We start from the raw sequence: 15,561 nt of genomic DNA, 5'->3' as shown, positions 1-15,561 counted from the left end.
CTAGTGGAGCGGTGTACAGCGCGGTGGAGACCCCCCCTCCCCCCTCTCTCTCTCTCTCTCTCAGGATCCTAATGTAATATCATCTGCCCCCCCCCCCCCCCCTCTCTCTCTCCCTCTCAGGATCCTAGTGGAGCGGTGTACAGCACGGTGGAGCTGCGGGTCGTTAACAACTGGGGTCAGGAGCACACCTGCCTGTATCGTTTCCGGGTCCATAGGGAGATGGCCACTCCCAAATAATGACCACAAACCCTCACACACACACCCCAAGCCTTACACAGACACACCCATCACAGACTCATCATTAGTCAGGTTCATTACGTGTTGGATTTTGGGGGGAATTTGCAAAACTATACATTTTTGGAAAGGGTATTGTATAAGGAATCAGAAAATCTATGTTTTTGCCCGGATATCTAGGTGGTGGCCATCTTGGAATTTACAAAATGGCTGCCGTAAAAATATAAGATGGAACATTGATTTTAACTGCTAAACCTACATTTCCAGGGTTGACAAATCCAGTAGTGCCAACAAAAATAAGGTAGAATTGTCTAAATGCATTTTTACACTTTTCATTAAGGAGTTAACAGATTATGTCTTACGAGTTTAAAATTTAGCAAGTGTGAACTTTGGATGTTTCTGTAACCATCCTCAACATCATGACATGCACGTTAGACCACAGTATGATCATGATTAAGCAACTTTTTTCATTAGACAGTCTCTACACATCATCCTAATCATCATCGCTTTCGTGCGTCACAGCTTGAGTATTAAAAAGACTGTGTCTGTGTTCAGTGTAGTGGAAAAAGAAAATAATTAAAAACAATTAGTCATAAAAAACAGATGGCCCAATGCAAGTGTAAATATGGCCAGAACAATGATTCCCCGATTCCCCGGTGATTCATGGATGCATAATGATCATGATAATCATATGATATACATCATCATTATCATGATCATCATGCTTCCATGAATCACGGGTTGGGAATAATTGTTCTGGAACTGGCTGCTACACATATTGGTACAGGCTAAGTCCTTAGTTCTATAGGAACATCTGTCAAAAGAACAGTCAGATTTACACTTGCATTGGGCCATCTGTTTTTTATGACATTGTTTTTAATGATTTTCTTTTTCCACTACACTGAACACAGACACAGTCTTTTTAATACGTCAAAGTTTCCAGATTAATCGCGAGCGTTAACGTGTTAATGTTGACAGCCCTAATTTTAACACAATGTCACAATGTTTTCTCAACCATCGTATTCGGCTATAAATCGTTGGCGATGGACAATGACATCATTCATCGGTCCAATCTTAGCCTATACCGATACTGACAGTCATCAGCCAGTGCCAGAACAATCATGATTCTCAAGCTGTGACGCACAAAAGCGATGATGATAAGGATGATGTATAGAGACTGTCTAATGAAAAAGGTTGCTTAATCATGATCATACTGTGGTCTAACGTGCATGTCATGATGTTGAAGATGGTTACAGAAACATCCAAAGTTCACACTTGTTAATTTTAAACTCATAAGACAAACGATCTGTTCTCCTCAATAAAAAGTTTGTTGAAATGCATTTTAGTCAGTTCTGCCACATTTATGTTGGCACCATTGGATCCCTTGACCCTGGGATAGGTAGGTTTAGCAGTTAAAATCAATGTTCCACCTTATTTAGAAGCTGAGATATTACAAAACCTTCATTTTACGGTAGCCATTTGGTAAATTCAAAGATGGCCGCCACATAGCTATCTGGACAAAAACATAGATTTTCTGATTCCTCATAGAATACCCTTTCCAAAAATGTATAGTTTTGCAACCCCCTCCCCCCTCCAAAAAAATAAAATTAAAATAAATAATAAAATATTAAAAATATATATATATATAAAAAATTACATGGCGAACCTGACTACATGACTACATACATAGAACCATCACACACACAGAACCATCACCATCATCATCAAGCACCAACCACATTTGGACTGACTCACGGACTCCCCGACCCCCCTCTTCTGAACCCTGACCACGGACTTGGATTACGGACCTTCTTGATAGACGCAGATCGCCTGACCCCTGCCTTGTTCACCTTTCTGACTCTTGCATTCTGGACTGTACCGTTGCCTCTATTAAAACGCCCATTGGGCTTAGCCCTTTTCTGCCTCCCGTCTGCTCAGTAGGGTCCAGTACTTCCAAAACATTACAGGACCATCACCATCCCCCTCTGTCTCCATCTTCTCTCTCTCCCCCTCTCCTTCTCCTCTCTCTCTCCCTCCATCTCACTGTCCTCTCTCTCCCTCCATCTCTCTCCATCCTTCTCCTCATTCCCTCCATCTCTCTAGCGGTACAGACCATCACACAGACCACCCTGCCCTCTACAGGTGGAATAAGATGAATGAAATCTATTGGCTAGCATCAGGGTGCATTGATACTATAGGCTGGATACTGTCAAGCATAGAACAGAGGTGATTCTGTTCTGTTGAGGCTGAAGAGACAAGTCAGTCACTAAATGCTTTGCACAACTAGAGACTCAGGACTTTCATTTAGATTTTGTCGCTTAAAGTTGATGTAAACAATTTTTTAAGAGTTTTAAAAAAACGTGCATTGCAGGACCAATCCTGTTTAGAGGCGGTTGGCGACAGAGAGGCATGGAGCTAGACGAGGTATTACGACGAGGGTGGCATTTTGAGGTATTAATGCTTGCAGATTATTATGTTCCTGCATATTTCACTGACAAGAAAGTTTCAAAGTACCTTGCTAATAATACGATTATTTTTGTAAGGACATGATTTTAATGGCCTGGTACATCATATGTTTATTCTGATCGTGTTACATAAAGTTTCCATAGTACGGAAACAGTTGACAGTCCCATAGCAAAATGTGAAATGTTTTGTAGCCGAAAATAAAGCCTCTCTGAAAGGCTTGCTTTATGCTTTCTATAAGCTTCCTTCGGCTTTTACAGGAAGTTTAATTGAAATTGGCATTTTACCAACTATTTCCACAATACTTGAATTCATGTTTCTGAAGACCTCAAAAACAGATTGTTCCATTAAAATGTCGCATTGAAGTTTACATTTACATACAATTGATAATCACACTGTCCATTACCTATACAATGTATACCATTCGAAAAGAAGTACTTTACTATATATATATATATTTATAATGCTCAATATTTGTGTTTTGTGTAATAATATCCCTGAATGCACTCAAACAATAAGATGATTTGATTTGACTTTCTTTTATCAAGATACTTTCCTTCCATCCACTTTTACCTTAAAGGTATTTCTGATGTAAAGAGTTTTACTTCTGTAGACTGTAAACTTTGTATGGGGTCTGTCTATGTATTTACAGTATCTGATTATATGATATATGCTCATTCTGTTCTCATAAATCAATGTGTAGTTATAGACTACATCTACATTGTAAGAATTACTTCTATTAAGTCAATATCTTTTTGTTTTGTTGAAAGATCATTATTGCACCTTTGATTGTTGATTTTTTCTGTTGATCAGGTGATTGATAACAGTGATATCCTTGATACTGTATGTAACAGTGCAGAGTACAGGGGGACATGATACTGTACAGACATCAGCACCTTGTTCAAATAACTATGATCAAATACTGTGAAATAGGCCTATTTGAGGTACACTTGATTTAGTCCACACAGTATAATTAGATAAATGTAACAGTCCCAAAACTGCAAACTGTTGAGATAAATCAAATCACCTCAAATACTTTTGACCCAGGTCTCGGGTCACCCATTTATACCACTGTGTGTAATACCCCCATCTGCTGGTAGAGGCGTGCTGCTGCACAAGTTACAGGGGGGCGACACAAATTTGTGTAGGCTTTATATGTACATTTAAGTCATTTTTATCCAAGCCTTAAACCATAGTGGGTCAAACTAATTTTTATGTATTTATGAACATTATTGTATAGTACAGTATTTAACATGAATATTACATTTCAATTGACAGTTTATGAAAGCCATAGCTGCAATGTTTCTGTATATTATTAAAAAAATGTTTTTGCTACATCACTGTTAACTGGTGTTTTTTGTCAGTGCTTCTACACTATAATCCAACATTCTCATAAACCATTTCAAATACTGAACCACCAACTCACACCTGCTTGTCCTGTTGGAAGGTGAACCTTCGCCCCAGTCTGAGGACCAGAGCGCTCGGGAGCAGGTTTTCATTAAGGATCTCTCTGTACATTGCTGCGTTCATCTTTCTCTTTATCTGGACTAGTCACCCAGTTCCTGCTGCTGAAAAACATCCCCACAGCATGATGCTGCCACCATCATGCCTCACGTTAGGGATGGTATTGGCCAGGCCGGTGCCCAGCTAGCAATTGGCGGTGGCTTTCCTTCAGCGGGCATTGGGTGGCCCGCTGGGGGAAGGCCACTAGCTTTTTTCTGGTGGAATGCCGCTGGAGGAACTCTAGCGTGTAGCCGTCGGCAGGCCGCTGAGATTTTCGCCCCCTCTGAGTAGCACAGCGTCAGCATCAGCGCTGGAGGACCTCTGGTGTCTAGCCGTCGGCAGAAAGTCCAGGATTACCCCACCCACAACAACCATATAAAACAATGGTTCCCTCCAGATGTGACGCTTAGCATTCAGGCCAAAGAGTTCAATCTTGGTTTCATCAGACCAAAGAATTTTGTTTCTCATGGTCTGACAGTCCTTTAGGTGCCTTTTGGCAAAATCCAAGCGAGCTGTCATGTGCTTTTTACTGAGGAGAGGCCTCCATCTGGCCACTCTACCGTAAAGGCCTGATTGGTGGAGTTCTGCAGAGATGGTTGTCCTTCTGGAAGGTTCTCCCATCTTCACAGAGGAACACTGGAGCTCTGTCAAAGTGACCATCGGGTTCTTGGTCACCTTCCTGACCAAGACCCTTCTCCCCTGATTACTCAGGTATTTTTCTTTTAATCCTGATTTAACCCTGATTCAAGCAGTTTTTGACACTTTAAAAGGCTTTTATTTTGAAATGCCACATCAGAATGTCCTGAAGATCACTGCGTGACATCGTAAGGTGGTCTACTAGTACTCTGACATGGAAGTGTTGAGGCATTATTGCCGGTCTCCTTTTAATCCTAATCTGAAATTGCAGTAAACAGTAGGTCGTATAGCACAGTTTAGAGGGCTTTTATTTTGAAATGCCACATCAGAATGTCCTGAAAATCACTGGGTGACACCCGGATGTGGTCTACTAGTACTATGATGTGGAAGTATTGAGGCATTATGGGCGGTCTCTTTTTAATCCTAATCTGAAATTGTAGGAAACAGTAGGTCGTATAGCACAGTTTAGAGGGCTTTTATTTTGAAATGCCACATCAGAATGTCCTGAAAATCACTGGGTGACACCCGGATGTGGTCTACTAGTACTATGATGTGGAAGTATTGAGGCATTATGGGCGGTCTCCTTTTAATCCTAATCTGAAATTGCAGTAAACAGTAGGTCGTATAGCACAGTTTGAGAGGGCCTTTATTTTGAAATGCCACATCAGAATGTCCTGTAAATCACTGGGTGACACCGTGAGGTGGTCTACTAGTACTCGGAAGTGGAAGTGTTGGGGCATTATGGGCGGTCTCCTTTTATCCTAATCTTAAATTGCAGGAAACAGTAGGTTGTAAAGGACAGTTTAGAGTGCTTTTATTTTGAAATGCCACATCAGAATGTCCTGAAAATAACTGGGTGACAACCTGAGGTGGTCTACTCTGAAGTGGAAGTGTTGAGGCATTATGGGCGGTCTCCTTTTAATCCTAATCTGAAATAGCAGGAAACAGTAGGTTGTATAGCACAGTTTAGAGGGCCTTTATTTTGAAATGCCACACCACAACCGCCTTTCACTTCTTTAGTTATTTGACTTCACTACTTGTCGGTGAGCGCAAAGGTGGCAAGTCCTTACAAGAGAAAATACAATTTACCGTAATGACGCTAATGTTTGTGCTAAGGGGAATTGATTGTGGCCCACATGATTTGTATTTCTGAATTGAAGGCTGGCTTCATAGGCTGGCTTGACCGCAGTGTGAAAAAGGAGTTCCAAGCCCGACGCTACCATTAACAGATCCACAAACTTGGAGACAAACTTGTATTTGCGGGATCCTGACAAAACTTTAGGTAACCCAAAGGCTGAGATGCCCAATCTACTTGCCATTCAGAGCATGTAATGCACTTTGCTACTTTACACAACATTTTATTCTAATGACTTTACTGGACTAATACAAGAGATTTATTGTGTTACTGAGCTACCTGCAGTAAACTGATAGGGAACCTGAACTGTAAATAAACCTTGAACCGTGTGCTCAGGTTCAGATATACAGTACTAGATAGCAGATAGCACTCAACATATCTTTCTTTATTGTGAATTCCCCACAAGGACTTCAATTCAACAAGCCCAAAATTACTTTTCAGACCACAAGGCCAACTGTCTCCTAGCTTTAATATAGTGAACACTAAAGGATGTACAGTAGTAGCTACATGTGAACTGAAGATCCTTTCTCTGAAGCATTATTTATAGAAAATAAAAGATGTATAATTTATAAGAGTAACACATAACAATAATATTGTTGTCATTGTATGAACTAAGTTAAGGACAATAATTACACATTTTTAAGATATATGAAGAGGTGTTTTCCAGTGATCCATGATCTCATTCTCTGAGTTATGTCCTGTTCTCCATTCCCTTATCCAAAGTTAAGACAGTTAAACAGTTCAGTTAAACAAATCCTGTGTGCCCGTTTGTGTGTCGGTGTGTGTGTGTCAGGTTAACTGATTAAATACCAGTGTTTTGGTATTGAGATACTTCATCCTGTAGACAGAAACTTGACATACAATATATAAGAGGCACTTAGTGAATATATAGGAGGCACTTAGTGCCCTAGTACGCCAGCACACAGGAGACTCTTAGCGTCAATGTAGGCCTGTGCCTTCACTCCTATACGTGTGTTACAGTAGAAATGGACAAAAGTTGAAAAACTGGTCAAGAGACAGTATGTGTGTGCATTTGAAATTCACTACAATGTACCTGTTATTATAATGGTCAAAATATACGATAATATCCCATGGAAACTATATTACATGGATAAAGTATTTGACATTGGCCTAAGACATTGTCTCCCACCAGCCCACATACAGTACTTGATTGTAGATAATTCAGGTTGTACTCGATATCCCTAACCAGGTGCAACGCACCAATGGAATAGTCTGAAAAGTCATTTACATGCAAGGCGAGCTAAATCAAACGCACCTCAGGTACTTTATTAAGACTATGAATTTGACCCAGCAGGTATACCCCCCACCCCTCCCTACTGGCCCTCTCTCAACTCGATGCCCAGTCTGTAGGGTTTGGGGGACAGGGTGACCCCGAACACGGGGGTGAAGTCTGGCTTGCCCGCGTCCTCCGGCCAGACGAACTGGAATCGTCTCAGCAGGGTCACCAGGATCAGGAAGAGCTCCATACGGGCCAGACCCTCTCCCAGACACATACGAGGTCCTGGGGGATGAAAACATACTGAAAATCACCTTTCAATCATCCCGTTATTTTCTGTGGTGTTATAAATGACTAACTGAATGGATCGATGGATGAATACATGAATGAATTAATAATTAGTGTCTATTGAGAAAATGTCACTATAAACTATAATACCATAAACAAACATGAACTGAACTGTCCCTTACCCAGAGAAAAGGGCATGAAAGCCTCTGGCTTGTGGAACGCGCCCTGATCGTCCAGGAAGTTTTCAGGGTTGAACTCATGAGGGAACTTCCACTGGCCTTCCTCACAGAGCACAGAGGTCAGGTTGGGAATGACCAGAGTCCCCTGTCAGGGCCAGCGAGAGAGAGTGAGCGTGTGTGCGCGTACGCTCTCAAACAGTAACCGTGTACGACATTTATATACATCCAGACGGAAGATGCTCTCCTTGACATCCCAGACCAGGCTGAGATGATGTAGTGACACCGTACAAAAATGATCCTGATCTATAGTTTAGGAAAAGTAGAGTCTGCACACCAGAAATATGCTCCCAGGATTTTTTATTGACACCGAGGTGATGTTTCGGGCTACAAGCCCTTCTTCAGACCTGAAACGCTGTCAATTAAAAATCCTGGGAGCATATTTCTTGTGTGCACTCTACTTTTCCTGATGAGTTTTTCTGTCTCCCCAGTTTTTAAACATTTTGGATGTGCGTGCCTTTGTCCATATCCTGATCTATATGGTAAATGGACTGCACTTATATAGCGCTTTTCCACCTTATCGGCACTCAAAGTGCTTTACAATGACCTCTCATTCACCCATACATTCACACACCAATGGCGGTAGCTGCCATGCAAGGTGCTAACCTGCTCATTGGGAGCAATTTGGGGTTAGGCGTCTTGCTCAAGGACACTTAGACATGTGGACAGTCGGAGCTGGGATTCGAACCACCGACCCTTCGATCGTTGAACAACCCGCTCTACCAACTGAGCTACAGCTCCCTCACCCTGGGGACGCTGAATCCAGCCACGCTCGTGTCCCTGGTGGTGGTGTGGAACACGCTGAGGGGGACGGTGTTGGCGACGCGCTGGGCCTCATGGACCATAGCCTGGACGTAGGGCATGTTGTGTCTGTCCTCAAAGCTGACCCGAGCCTTCCCCTCCAGGACTGCGTCTATCTCCTGCTGGCATCGACCTGACGTGATAGGACGCGGTCAGTGACTACTTTCATTATGTCCATTTATTTCTTCTATTTTGTATATTTATTTATTATATGTATTATTTTGTATATTTATTATACGAGTGTGTGAAGATACTGGGGGTGACTGGAGGAGCTGTGTGTACAGACTCTGAATGTGTGGGTAGGCCATGAGGTAGAGGAAGGTGGTGAGGAGGGTGTTGGAGGTGGTGTCCGTGCCGGCGAAGTGCAGGTCCAGGACGTACATCACCAGCTGGGACTCGGCGAAAGATGACCCGTCGTCCCCTCGCTGGAGGACAGGGAACAGTGTGCACGCACGCGCACGCACGCACGCACGCACGCGCACACACACACACACACACACACACACACACACACACACACACACAGGGTTAGAGTTCTCACATCTAAATGTAGAGTCCTGTGAACTGAACTCTCTCTCTCTCTCAGAATAGAGTAGAATATTGTCCCTGTAATAGGGATTTGCCTACTTTATAAATTATGCAAGCTCCGAAAATGAGAGCTGCAAAAAGAGGTCTTTCTACTTTTCAGTGCCTGGGTTACATAAACCAGCCCAGATGTCTCTGGTATCTCCCTGTAAAGCAGATATGATGTGACCCCTCTCTCTCCCCCTCTCTCCCTCCATCTCTCTCCCTCTCTCTCTCTCCTAGCTAAACCTAGACACACACTTTATCCAGCTCATCCAGGTAGCAGTCCATGAAATCCCTGGGTTCTCCAGGGACCCTGGTCCTCTTGTGTTCCTCCAACAGCTGGATGGACATCTTCTGGGCCATGTCTGCATTCCTGAAGACCTTCTGGAAGGGCAGAGGCAGGTTCCTCACCATGGGGAGAGCGTCATACAACTGGGGGCAGAGGACCATGGAGGAAGGGCTTTAGGGCTGAACTGTCTTCACCAATCAGATTATAGTAGTTCTGATACCCGATGGAGCACTATGGACGGCAATTAAATACTGTACATCTGCTATCACTCCAGCTTAGCCTATCCAATCAACTGATCTGCTGGTTCTGATACCTGTTGGAGCGATCAGTAATTGGCCATTTAGTCCATTATATGCCCGTCCCCCCCAGAACCTATGGGTTCCCGCTTCAAATACCCACTAGCCAAAACCAACAGATATAAACACTCCTTCACACCCTCAGTGATCGCACTGCTTAATTCCAATAGCAAAAGGTAAAACCAGCTTGTCTGCTCAAACACGCTTGGTTAATAGTGTTTTTTAGTTTAGCTCTGTTCTTTAATTTGTGTGCCTATCGTGTATTGTGATATTGCTCCGGAATCAATTGCCCCACTGGGGAACAAATAAAGTTCTACTATTACTACTACTATGCGCTCACATGAGTTTTAAACATATTAACACTGCTGTTGCAACCAATAAGCCCACCCTTTTTAACAGTAATGTATACAGTAAGTACAGTAGTTTACAGAAACCTTCTCTCACCATGGCCCAAGGTCCGTTAGCAATCTTGGCATTCTCAGTGTAGAGTTGAATAAACCTCTTGAGGAACTCGTCATCATAGTTGTAGCGTGAACCGAAGAGGACAAGGCAGATGATGTTGGAGGCAGCATTGTGGAACAGAACCTGGGGGTTCATAGTCTTACCTGGCAACACACAACACAAACTCACTCAACTGCTAAGTCAATGAAATCTACTCAAACAGCATTCAGAACATTTACTATTATTTTTTACATTTACGATAACTGGGCAGATGCTCTTATCGACAGCGGCTTACAATTTGTGCATTCAGTTCGAGCAGGTGAATATGCATTTATCACAATGAGAGAACCGAGTCACTACTCAAGTCAAAAACAAGCCAGAACAACTTAGCATTCAGAGCAGCGAATGCCTGAAAAACCAGAACAGGGCGGTTTGCTTTCTACCAGGTCCTTCACCCATGAGATACTAGTTTAATGAACTTACAATTCAGAAACCCACATATTTATGAAAAAAATGGAAGAAACATGTGTGACGTATTCTGATATTATCCTGAAATCAACAGCCAGACAGCCAAGCTATTTAAGTGCATGGTTGCTAGAGGTCACTGACCCCAATTCCAGAGACCCTTGGCTGCACTACCAGGAAGCTACAAGATTCCCAAAAGGGTCTGATCTGAGCAGTATTTAAAGGACTAGTTTGGTATTTAGCATCATAAGCCCTATTATAAGCTTATTTGCGATCATATACAACGGTCCATATCACATTTTGACAGACTGTGCACTCTGGAGATACTGATGCTCATTGCTCATGTCATAGCCATCCTGTTAGGTCCATAAATATTTGGACATTGACACAGTTTTAATCATTTTGGCTCTGTACGCCACCGCAATGGATGAATTGAAATGAAACAATCAAGATGTGCTTTAAAACGTCCATTTGAGGGTGTTTACATCCAGGAACTGAAGACAGTTGCAGTAGAGGCCTGGTAGAGCATCACCAGGGATAAAACCCAGCATCTGGTGATGTCTATGGGCTCCAGACTTCAGGCTGTCATTGACTGCAAAGGATTTGCAACCAAATATTAAAAAGGACCATTTGGTTTATGATTATGTTAGTTTGTCCAATTACTTTTGGTCCCTTAAAAAGGGGGGGGGGGCACATATAAAATGTGTTGTAATTCCTAAACTGTTAACCTGATTTGGATGTAAATACCCTCAAATTAAAGCTGAAAGTCTGCACATATTGAATGTTTCATTTAAAATCTAGTGTGGTGGTGTATAGAGCCAAAATGATTAAAATTGTGTCAATGTCCAAATATCTATGGACCAAGCGGTATATGCCCATAGAGATTCATTGTGTACTTAGCTGTGACATGAGCAATACGCACTAATATCTCAAGAGTGCACAATTCGTCAAAGATTCTACATGGTCCATTGTATATGATCGTAAATAAACTTATAACAGGGCTTATGATGCTCCTAAATACCAAACTAGTCCTTTAACACTACATACACAAAAGCATCTGTGAATAAGTGAAAACAAACATGGCTTTCCAAAAATGTGTGATTAGGTAAGGCTGTATGCCTAACAGCAAAATACAGCTATACAGCTTATAACTTTAATTCCTGTACCAACACTTTTCTCCAGCGGTGCCATAATATGTTCTATTTCTCCCAGAATCCTCTCCTCCATGGACTGCTTCCCCAGGCCCAAGTTCCTGAGCGTCATCAGAGCGAATCGGCGGTGTTCTCTCCAGCTGGGGCCGTAGTCAGCCAGGATCACCCCTGGGAGGAGAGCAGCATGAGACTGGTTAGAAAGAGAAAACTGAAGCATGAAAGCAATTCACAATCATATTATTAATCCTCTTGAAATCAATTAAAAATAGTTTAGAAATATCCTCCATGGCACAATAACAGTTCACCTATCTGGCTTTCTCAATCCCTCCCTGGTGTTTTTAATGGAAAGAGCAGGGGACTCTGGGACTCAGATGCCGAACCACGAAGCAACAACCGTGCAGGGTGTGGTGTCTGTCGCTCAGACCTTTTCCTCGGGTAGTATGGCTAACCATCAGGTCTTGGGGTCTTCCAGCGAAGTCTGCAGCCTTGGTGAGCAGAGCTTCCTTCAGGGCACTGAACCCATTCAACACCACGGCGGGTCTGGATCCAATGTACATGCTGTACACCCTGCCATAGCGCTCGGCCATCTATACAAAATACACACCATTTAACATTGAACATCAAAACAGTAGCCTAATGGTAACACTTTGCCTTCAGCACTAGATTATGCTCTTTGTCACTTGTTTTAGAAATAAGATGCACTTGTGAGTTCTGGCAAGTAGTAGTACATTGGCTCTTCCTACGTTAAATGCAATTATTGTTAGTCGCTTTGGATAAAAGCGTCTGATAAATGACTGTAATGTAATGTAACTACTACTATTAACAGTAGTAATAGTACAAACACAAGACCAAAGTATTGGCACTGATTTCAAGAAATCATTCAAATGAATCTCTTCTTATCCAATTCATTATTGATATCTCCTATAGAGATCTATTTTTTGAGACAGCTTCCATCAAGAGGTAGCAGCACACAGCACCAGCACAATAGGCTACAGTCCAGAAAACAATCAATTGTTCATAACTCCGACAAACTGCACTGCAGCACGTTACGGGGATAGAAAGGGATTACGCAATAGTCCTGAGCCAAAGGTTGGTTAAAGTCCAGTTTGCTTTTACATCATCAGGTCGTCCACAGTTTACTTTTGCAGTTAACAATATGTGGACCAATGTATTTAAATGTATTCTAAACCTATAGCCTATTGATTCAAAATAGACACAAGTTAAGTGAATGCGAAAATTGCACGACTGTTGTAGAATACCTTCTCAAAGTCTCTCATGGGATTGTCCAAACTTAGGTGCAGCAGGTTACCGAATATCGGGATGGGTCGTGGGCCCGGTGGGAAGTTCTTCGGCCTCTGGATCCGGAGGAGGAGGAAGAGAAGCCAAAAGCCTAACGATAACAGAATCAGAGAGAACATCCTTACGATTTGACGACTCGGGGCAGTGGTGGAGATCTCCACTGTTATGCACTCTTCAGTAGGTGAACGGGCACGGCCACGCGCGTCGCGCAAAATGGAGAACAGTGGGTGAAAAGTTGACCCACTTTATTGGCTTTTTCCCCTCCTCATTTGTAGTCAGCTGCATGATTTGACTCGCATCAATGTCTATGCTCACGTCGCCCCCAAGTGGATCGGACATATAGGTGCCACGCTGGAGGTGCATTCAGAAGGAAGTGAAGGTTGCCGAGTTCCAGAATTGCAAGTAGCCAACCCATAGTGACAACGAGCCCTGGTAATTACGAGCCCTAGGAGCTGGACAAATCGACATTAATACACATCCATGCATTAATGTTAGCAGCTCTATAGCGACCTAACGTTAGCGAGCCATGTATGACATTCAGCTTGTGTGCGTTTGCCCCATGGATGTATTAGTTTGCCCTCATATGTCACGACAATGTAGTTACAAGTTTAGATTGGTTCACGTTGAATAACTTAGCCTGAACATTATATTTTCACTGAAATGGATATCTGGCATACCGATTCAACTCAGTGACCCTACAGACTATAGTTTAGCCAGGGTCCAGACGAACCCGAAGAGCTCAACGGAGTGTAAACGAGTTGACGTGACATTGTCTGATATCAGGCTAAAGCTAGCTAGCATAGCTATCTACCTGTAACTTTAACGAAAGTTTAAGATCCGCTAACGTTAGATAACTAAGTTATGTAGGCTACGCTTATGTAGACTACGTCTCTCGAGGAAAAATACTGTGCTTTGCGCCAGATTGCTCCCATCGGTATGAGACGAATGGTTGCAAATTCTACTCATTTCCAAGAGATCCCAAAGAGCTGGAAAGATGGATACGAATAATAAGTTTAGTTGGTCTTGTTTAGTATGGACAGTGCTACGTTGTGAAATGTCATAACCAAAGCCTCCTATTAACGTGAGCTGGTTAGGATGGTATTAGCTGGTCAGACTGGTCTGATCCGCAGGTGTGTCTGGCTATTCTTACGGGTCCGTAACCCTAACCCCTAACCGTAATAGGCTCACTTATGATGCTAACTCACCATAACATATGACCGGTCCTTCACGCTAGCCCTGACGACACCTAACAGCTCCCCCTGCGAATAGCGGCATTTTTCTACATGGCCAGATCTAAAATGATTGTCAGCACGTGGGATGCACTTCTTGTTATTGCGGAAGTATTCTGCCAGCCATGCAATGCATATCGGCATTTTCGTAGGTGTACTGATTTGTAATTTGGTTGTATTGTGTTAGATGTTATCTGGTAGTCAGCAAGCTCGCAGAGGCGCACAAAATGACATCATGCATGTCGTATGTAGTTCTTTACCACCTCGTTGCAAAAAATGTATACATAATTCGGATTGTGATTGAAAATGAACTATGATCACCAGAATCAATAAAGTTTTTCTCCAATTATATCATATTTAATGCATTCTACTTACTTTTCTATGTAGACCGAGATATAATTTTTCAGAAAATGTGCTATGAGAAATCCCATTCATCTCTCGGCATTAGGAACACTACCGCTAGGGGGCGATGAGATTACTTTCCCTCCCTATTAGGTTGGGCGTTGTGTTTTGGCCATGGGAGAACGTGGAATAAACAAAGATGTCAACTATAGTTTAACCTTCCGGGAGAAAATAATCATCATCCAATCATTTTCATTATAGACTATCGATTTGTAAAACAAACCCCTAACTTAATAAGCTACAAAACGACTTGAAAAGTCAATTAAAAACGATTAATCAAATCAATCAATGAAATCAATAGGCACAACTCTCAAACACCTTATCGCCATTGAAAGAAAAGAGAAAAGCACACTTCACAAACACGTAAAAGCCATATAGCATGATCATGGTGGGGACCATACAGTATGTGTACTGTGCACTTATTTGGGTGAAATTATGTTAAGATGTCCACAATATGACATCACCAGTACCTACATTTTACAGACAAAAGCAGCATGGCATGAAAATATTGTCCACTGGATAGATTTCTAAAGCTTCCATAAATCAATTGAATGCTATTTCAACTCAGCAGTAGACTAAGAGCTGCTCCTTTCTATTTAATTCGCAGTCAGATCAATTAACTCATAATCATGGTGGTGTCGAGTGTGATGCTCTCAAAACAAACACACTCGCAGAGACAATTAGGAACACCACAAGCAAATAAAAACCATTAGCCACGAGTTCATACAAATCCTTTTAAAAAGCTACACATTTTCAAATGGCAATATCTCTTATTTCCATCATTAAATTAAATTGGAATCAATAAAAATAGAGCACTGTTTGTTTTGTACTGGAAAAATACAACATGGTTGCTGTTCACAATGTGGCAAGTCAACATTTCACTTCGCAC

General features: G+C 42.2%; 1 protein-coding gene across 1 annotated transcript; it reads right to left on the bottom strand.

The window, feature by feature from the left end:
* Window positions 1–5,873: 5,873 nt before the first annotated feature.
* On the bottom strand, window positions 5,874–13,292 carry LOC311319364 (cytochrome P450 2F2-like). Its single transcript, XM_084450896.1, has 9 exons — window positions 13,002–13,292; window positions 12,167–12,329; window positions 11,758–11,910; window positions 10,130–10,290; window positions 9,359–9,532; window positions 8,820–8,958; window positions 8,479–8,666; window positions 7,679–7,820; window positions 5,874–7,493 (listed from the first exon to the last, which is right to left on the bottom strand). The coding sequence occupies exons 1-9, from the start codon at window positions 13,158–13,160 to the stop codon at window positions 7,306–7,308; spliced, it is 1,467 nt and encodes a 488-aa protein (XP_084307022.1). The 5' UTR covers window positions 13,161–13,292; the 3' UTR covers window positions 5,874–7,305.
* Window positions 13,293–15,561: the final 2,269 nt, after the last annotated feature.

The sequence above is a fragment of the Borostomias antarcticus genome (assembly GCF_949987555.1).
Source record: "Borostomias antarcticus genome assembly, chromosome: 16".
Classification (NCBI taxonomy): Eukaryota; Metazoa; Chordata; class Actinopteri; order Stomiiformes; family Stomiidae; genus Borostomias; species Borostomias antarcticus.
This window is presented reverse-complemented; position numbering and strand designations above follow the sequence as displayed.